This window comes from Lactuca saligna, chromosome 8 (assembly GCF_052625555.1).
Source record: "Lactuca saligna cultivar CGN05327 chromosome 8, ASM5262555v1, whole genome shotgun sequence".
NCBI classification, from domain to species: domain Eukaryota; kingdom Viridiplantae; phylum Streptophyta; class Magnoliopsida; order Asterales; family Asteraceae; genus Lactuca; species Lactuca saligna.
Genome location: NC_136424.1, coordinates 18,119,006 through 18,126,840, shown reverse-complemented (window position 1 = coordinate 18,126,840; position 7,835 = coordinate 18,119,006). Strand labels below are relative to the sequence as shown.

Below are 7,835 nucleotides of genomic sequence, written 5' to 3'. Positions count from 1 at the left end.
TTCCTTTATATAATGACATTTACTAGGGTTATGGTTCCTGACACTATTCTAGAAACACATTCTGATATTTCAGACCCTAATTCCGGATCAATCATTGTCTTAGATTCCTAACACATGAGTAGTCATTCCAAAGAGTAAAAGTCAGAGATTCCTGACATTTGTGTAGTCATTCTGAATAGTAATTTTTTCATAGATTCTTGACAGTCTCTCGGACCAGCTCTTTCGGACCATTGTTCCGGAGCCACGTTCCGCACCAACTATTTCGGAGCTAGGTTCCAGACCAGCTATTTTTGTTCCACATTTTAGAATTGATATTTTGGACCATAATTTCGGAACAATAATTTTCATAGATTCATGACATATATGTAGTCATTTCCCAACAATAAAAATATGAGATTCCTGACAGTATGCGTAGTCATTCCGAACAGTAAATGTCATAGATTCCTGAAAGTATTTCGAAACTTTTTTCCGGAACCCTATTCCGGATCCGAAGCCACTTTCTGGAATGGCTATTTCGGACACTTGTTTTTCGACCTTAAAATACACCTAGCATGAATCCTCAATGTTGAAATAAATTTGGAATAAGTTCATCTCATGATGGTGTTTGGCATTGTGAAGAAGAAGATTGTTATGTTTGTTCATATAATAACCCGTTTCCAGAAGACCCAAATTTCCCACTCCCGGATAAAATGTTTGATGACGTTTTCCAAGTTATGAAGATTGCTGAAGAAGCAAACAAAATGGACTCTAAAAGAAGTCACACACTAAATATACATATATATGATCTAGCGGAACAAGTAAATGAAAAGAAAAATGAGTTGTAGAAGCGATGAAAGAAGTGAACAATGCTAAGAAGTGGATTGAAAATGCAAATAAGGAGATCAATAAGTTGTGTGCAGAACAGGACCATCTAATAAATGTTGTTAGAATTAAAGAATATTTTATTGATCGGGAACAAAATATGTACCCTTTAAAATTTCCTGATTTGTGGAAACCAATCAAACTTTTAACATCCAATTTAATATAATCAAGTATTCAACGACTAAATGTAATCAATTTGATGGCCGAATAAGTAAAACTCATCTGAAATTAGAAGAGAGAATTAATCCACTCTAATAAATGAATGTTTTTTTTGTCACTTGTAATATTCTAATTTAATTTGTCAAATGTCATTTTGTGGTTATTTTGAATTAACTTTTTTTCCATATATCATTTTATAAGTTTTTTTTTTTTTTTTTTTTTTTTTTTTAATTTCACATAATATTTTAATATAATAATATAATAATTGCAACAAATATAATAATAAATAGATATCTATATCATTAATGAACTTACATTTTAATTTTAAAATTCTCAAAATTAAAATGCATTAGTTTTTTTGTTTATTTATTTAAATTATTTGTTTAAATTTAAAAGATAAAAAAAACATTTCCATTATAATAATTCATTATTTTCTTATAATTTCAAAGTTTTTAAATATTTAAAATTTTATATTTATTATTTTTTTTTAAATTAACCCAAATAGGGGTGTCAAAAAAACCCAAACCGATTAACCCGACCCAACCTGAACCAGAATAAGGTAATTAGGGTTGGGTTTAATAGGGTTAGAACTCTTAACCAGGTTATTCGGGTTAACCCGAATTGTTTTTAGGGTTAGGTTTAAGATTGATTTTTTCAAAACAATTCGGGTTTCAAGTCAACCCGATTAAGAATTTATTACCAAAACTTTTTTTACTGCGTTGAATGACATGAATTCAAGTTCCCATAAGATTTTACAACTAATACATATTTCTTATTTAAACAAACCAGAGAGTAAAATTACTATGTATAGAGATGTATAAAATGGTATAACTTTTCTCTCATCTTAATGCAGTACGGTTGTTTTGTAATAATTTTACCAATTTTATTCATTGTTTACATTACTAATATGGTAAAAGAAACTCCAAAAATTCATATCGTATACCAACTTTACATTTTAAGTCCATATACATGTGGATTGTGTATTAAAATGACACTACATAAATTCATCTTACATTTCAACATCAACCCGACTAATATGATTAACCCGACCCTACTAACCCGAAACCCGATTAACCCGAACCTGACTAACCCGTACCTTACTAGGGTTGGGTTTCGGGTGAATATTTTTCTAGAAAAATCCGATTAACCCGACCCATTTAACCCGAAACCCGATTAACAGCCCTACAAACAACCCATTGTCCGATTCATTACCCGATTAAAAGTGGACTGGGCTTAACTTCTGTAGGTTGGGCCAGCATTAGCTATTGCGGTTTTTTAATTATCATAGCTTGATTTTTCATTCAGAGTAGAAGAGCAATATATTTGGCGCGTATGTATTGCTTTTGAGACCCCAGTCTCCATATTCCCAACCTATTACATGAATAAATTGATCGTTCCCTTCTCTGAAAATCTTACTTCTATCAATGGAGGAGTCGTTTCTTCATTTATATCTCTTATACAAAACCCTATCTCTCTCCGTTTTCTTTCAACATCTACAGCAACCCCAATTACGTCAACGTCTGTTCTTTCATCATCATCGGAAGAAGTTTTTGATATGACTTCACACATAATCCAAGAAAAAGATCTTCTGAGGAAATCCCCAAACGGTGGGTTACGTGTGCTGGACCTGATTGATCACGGGTTTTTAGAACCAGACGCTAAATTATACAGCCAAATGCTTAACAAGTGTACCCAATTGGGAAAGGTTAAGGAAGGAAAAATGGTGCATACACATTTTATGACCTCAAAGTTTAGCCATTATCTGGTGATTCAAAATACAGTCGTAAACATGTACGCGAAATGCGACTGTTTGGATGATGCACGCGAGGTGTTTGATAAAATGCCTGTGAAAGATATGGTGACTTGGACTGCTATAATTACTGGGTACTCTCAGAACGATAAACCAGAAGAGGCGCTTATTTTGTTTCCACAAATGCTTAGACTCAATTTAAAGCCAAACCATTTCACATTCTCCAGTCTTTTGAAGGCTGCTGGAGCTAGAGGCAATGAAAGAGAAGGAGAACAGATTCATGGATACTGTTTAAAATACGGGTACGACTCAAATGTCTATGTGGGTAGTGCACTTGTAGACATGTATTGTAGGTATGAAAGAATGTCAGAAGCACATTTTGTTTTCAATCAGTTAGAGGACAAAAATGAAGTTTCTTGGAACTCTCTAATTGCTGCACATTCCAGAAAAAATGAAGGAGATAAAGCCCTTTTACTCTTTCAAAAGATGCAAATGGATAATTATAACCCGACCCATTTCACTTATTCAAGTCTTTTAAGTGTTTGTGCAAGCACCGGGTCACTAGAGCAAGGAAAATGGATCCACGCCCACATGGTCAAATCCGGTCAAAAGCTCATAGCTTTCATTGGCAACACCCTTGTTGACATGTATGCAAAATCAGGTAGCTTTGATGATGCTATAAAAGTCTTCAACAGGTTAACAAAACCAGATGTTGTTTCATGGAATTCCATCCTTACTGCATATGCACAACATGGGTTAGGTGTAAAAACTTTACAACATTTTGAAAAAATGATCAAAACCGGAATCCAACCGAATTCAGTAACTTTTTTATGTGTTCTAACTGCTTGTAGCCATGGTGGACTGTTAGAAAAAGGAGAATTTTATTTCAAAATGATGAAGGAATACAATATAGAGCCTGAAGTCTCGCATTATGTGACAATGGTTGATTTACTTGGTAGAGCAGGTAAACTTGATGTTGCTTTGAGTTTTATTACGAAAATGCCCTTTGAACCCAATACAGCTGTGTGGGGAGCTTTACTTGGTGCTTGTAGGATGCATAAGAACATGGAATTAGGCGCTTATGCTGCTGAACGGGTTTTTGAACTCGACCCGTTTGACTCGGGTCCCCATATTTTATTATATAATATATACGCGAGTGGTGGTAAATGGAACGAGGCTTCAAAAGTTAGAAAGTATATGAAAGAAATTGGTGTAAAAAAGGAGCCTGCTTGTAGTTGGGTGGAGATTGAGAACTGTGTGCATATGTTTGTGGCAAATGACCAAACTCACCCTGAGAAAAACAAGATTTACAAAAAGTGGGAGGAGATGAGTGAGAGGATCAAGGAGATTGGGTATGTTCCGGATACAAGTCATGTTCTTTTGTTTGTTGATGAGCAAGAAAGGGAAGCGAAACTACAATGTCATAGTGAGAAACTTGCTTTGGCGTTTGCAATTACGAAATTGCCCCCGGGGTCAACCATTAGGATCAAGAAGAATATTAGAGTGTGTGGTGATTGTCATTCGGCTTTTAAGTTTGTTTCTTTGGTGGTTGGGAGAGAGATTGTTTTAAGAGACAAGAATCGGTTTCATCATTTCAATGGTGGATCTTGTTCTTGTGGTGATTATTGGTAAAACCATAAATCTCAACATATAGAGGTTATAGTTTATAAACGTAACATGAGCCCTACATTTTAATTGTAGATCTATAACTTAATGTAATTCAAGAATTATTCCTCATGAATTTTTTTCGTATATTGAGATTGTATTGATTGTTTGCTTTGGGCTAGAATGCCTAGGAGGCTACGACTAATCATATTTTTGTATGTTTTGTACTTAAAATGTTTGATTTACGATGTTGGACTATCACAAGTGACTTGTTTTCTTTCTAGTTTAAATTTTATTTCAATTATTAAAGATAAATAAATATTATAGGTATTGTTAGATATGAAGCCAATGAAAAGTTTTAACAATTTTAAAAAAATACGAAAAGACAAATTGTGGTGTTATTTATGGTAATTGGCAAAACATGCATTCATGAATCATACCATTTTGATTCTCCTATGCTAATGCTAACCAATACATTCAAAAACAGTTGTATCTTCATCTACATCATGCTGCTTCTTCATCTTTGATGAAACACGATTTAGCATCCAATAAATTTCATCACATCTCGGATGTGATCTGTCATCCACAATAAACTTATAAACTTCACTTCCTTGTTGAATAAAGCTATACCCAGCTGCCTTCATGATTTCAGAACCCTTCATCACCTTCCTCAACTTTGCAACTCCATCCCACCTCCCTGTATTCGCATATATATTGGATAAAATTACATAATTGCCCGCGTTCCAAGGCTCCAGTTTGTACAGATGTTGAGCTGCTATCTCACCAAGCTCAACATTCTTATAAAAACTACATGCCCCAAGAAGGCTTCCCCATACAACTGAGTCTGGTTTCATTGGCATACTTTTTATAAGATTGTAGGCTTCTGTAAGCTCTCCAGAACGCCCAAGAAGATCAACCATGCATCCATAGTGTTCAAGTTTTGGAATGATGGAGAATTTTTCCTCCATTGATTTGAAAAGTTCCCATCCTTTCTCCACCATTCTCCTTCCTCCATGGGTGCATGCAAGGATTGCTCCCACAAATGTCACATCATCTGGTGGCATTATGAGTATCATTTGGTGGAAAAGCACAAGAGCTTCATTACCTTTTCCATGAACAGCCAAACCCATGAGCATAGTATTCCATGAGCACAAGTTCCTCCTTTCACCAATTTCCTCAAATATCTCCATACCCTTATCAACTCTACCACATTTGAAATACATTTCTAGCAACGCGTTACACACAAACAGATTCTTCAAATACCCATGTGCCCTTGCATACCTTTCAATCCTCTCTCCCACTTTCAATGCTCCAAGATTCGCACAGGCTGGAAGAGCACTAGCAACTGTGACTTCATTTGGAATTACTAAATTGTTTTTCTCCATTTCCAAAAACAACTTGAGACAACTCCTGTAATTCCCGTTCTGTGAGTACCCAGATATCATGGTTGTCCAGGAAACAACATTCTTTGTAGGCATTTCATCAAACAGCTTTGATGCTCCCTCCATATCCCCGTTTCTTGCATACCCTGCTATCATGGAATTCCAGGTGGGAACATCTCTGATCTCCATTTTGTCAAACACTTGGCGTGCAAAAGGTAAGCAGCCTAGTTTTGCATACATGTCGACTAAAGCTGTGGAGGCGTAGAGATCAGATTCATAACCTGATTTCACAAGATGAGTGTGGAGAAACTGAGCTTGGTTAGGAGGCATGTTTAGTGTGGCAGAAGCAGAGAAGAGGGAGGTGAAGGAGTGGTGGTTAGGGGAGCAGCCATTGAGGCGCATTTGGGTGTAAAGCACAAAACATTTGTCACAGGGGCCATGTTTAGAGAAAGCTTGAATGAGTTTGTTGTAGTGGAAGACAGTTGGTTGAGGAATAAGGTCTAACACTTTGTGAGCGTAGGGTATGTTTGGGATTTCAAGAAGCTTGGTGATTAGGAATTTCGTGAAATCTATGCCATTGCGCAGGGTGTGGCCATGGATTTGTTTCAACTGCTTTTGGTTCATAACAGATTACAGATCACAGATTACTTTAACCATAAAAACAGGGGACAATGGCAAATATGTTATATGTCCACACATCCCTCTCAAGCATTTGTAATCCTTTATACATCCCTCTCAGGCATTTGATCAAACAGCTTGCCTGCAAGGCAACCATCCCAACTCAAATAAAAAACCATCATGAATATGATCCTTAAGAACACAAATTCGAACATCTAAAGATACAGAACATTATCCACATCAGATAACATATATGAACAACAAACACATCAGATATTATATATGAACAGCAAATCAGAAGTAGCAAACAAGTAGATGTGGCTATCAAAGGCAGAAAAAAAAGGAAGAAATCCACAAACAATAATTGGTAATAACTCCAACATCAATTGATAATCATGAATTTGGTAACACTTTATATCAAGAACGGCGATTTCAAAAGAAAGCAGAAAAAATGAAGAAAGATAGCAGGAAAAAGAAGAAGAAGAAGAAGAATGGAACCTGAGGTGGGTTGCAACGGTATAGCTGTGGCTATTAAGGTCTCCGGCCGGTAGCTTCACAGGAGTGGCGACGGCATGGCGATGAGCAGGGGAAGGAGGAGAGGCAAAGAAACGGCGATTGGGCTTGAATCGATTTTAAAATCCGTTTCTACATGAAAGTTTAACCGGGCCGACCCAACAGACCATTGTCATTTTTAACTGTTTCTGGGCCAAACCCAAGCCCGTTGGCTAACTGACTTGCCTGTGTTGCCATACTGTTTACTTTGTGCGTTGTGATATTGGATTGGGCCTCTTTTAGGCTAGGCTTTAGAAGGAGAATAGCATTGCTGAAATTATTTGTCAAATAGGGTCAAATAGTGAATGATGTAAAGTGAAAGCATTTTTTATTAGTTTAATGAAGATATGAAAGGTGTAGGAGAGACCACGTCGCCCACAATACAGACCATAAGAACCTCGTACACCCTAATATTTTTTATTGTTTATTCTCTGGTCCCTTGTCGATTTTTAATTTTCTTGAGGACCACCAAACTTTTTGAATGTCGGGAAAAAAGAATTGAAGTTTCATTGGATGACTTTTGTTATCAACTCAACTACATACGATTTAATTTTTAATAATAGTATAAACCAATTGATTATATTACTAGTATTAGATATTATTATTATTATTATTATTATTATTATTATTATTATTATTAAAACTTTAACTAACCACCTGTTATATTCTTAGTTGATTTTTAATTAATTTATTAAAAGTTAAAATATATAGTTAAATAAATGGAGATTGTTATTTTAATCTTATAAAATATCAAATATTGAGTCGTTCTATAAAGATATTGATTAAATACTATTTCTTTTATCTCTTGAAACCATAAACACAATTATAAAAAGATTAAATACTAGATAATTAAAACAACTTATATATGTTATAACTGTAGAAACAAGAATCAGATTATTCATGTGACT

General features: G+C 35.2%; 2 protein-coding genes across 2 annotated transcripts; one reads left to right on the top strand and one right to left on the bottom strand.

Moving 5' to 3' along the window:
- The first annotated feature begins 2,318 nt into the window (after nucleotides 1-2,318).
- LOC145007948 (Tetratricopeptide repeat (TPR)-like superfamily protein) lies at nucleotides 2,319-4,524 on the top strand. Its single transcript, XM_078966558.1, has one exon. It carries the CDS (start codon nucleotides 2,399-2,401, stop codon nucleotides 4,400-4,402), a length of 2,004 nt encoding a protein of 667 aa, XP_078822684.1. The 5' UTR covers nucleotides 2,319-2,398; the 3' UTR covers nucleotides 4,403-4,524.
- A 216-nt stretch (nucleotides 4,525-4,740) lies between these two features.
- On the bottom strand, nucleotides 4,741-7,008 carry LOC145012024 (Pentatricopeptide repeat (PPR) superfamily protein). The gene is made up of 2 exons (XM_078970787.1): nucleotides 6,874-7,008; nucleotides 4,741-6,517 (listed from the first exon to the last, which is right to left on the bottom strand). The coding sequence occupies exon 2, from the start codon at nucleotides 6,379-6,381 to the stop codon at nucleotides 4,840-4,842; it is 1,542 nt and encodes a 513-aa protein (XP_078826913.1). The 5' UTR covers nucleotides 6,382-6,517; nucleotides 6,874-7,008; the 3' UTR covers nucleotides 4,741-4,839.
- Nucleotides 7,009-7,835: the final 827 nt, after the last annotated feature.

Bases quoted from the DNA above. Each gene is read 5' to 3' on its own strand.
- LOC145007948 (XM_078966558.1), top strand. From the start codon at position 2,399: ATGAATAAATTGATCGTTCCCTTCTCTGAAAATCTTACTTCTATCAAT.
- LOC145012024 (XM_078970787.1), bottom strand. From the start codon at position 6,381: ATGAACCAAAAGCAGTTGAAACAAATCCATGGCCACACCCTGCGCAAT.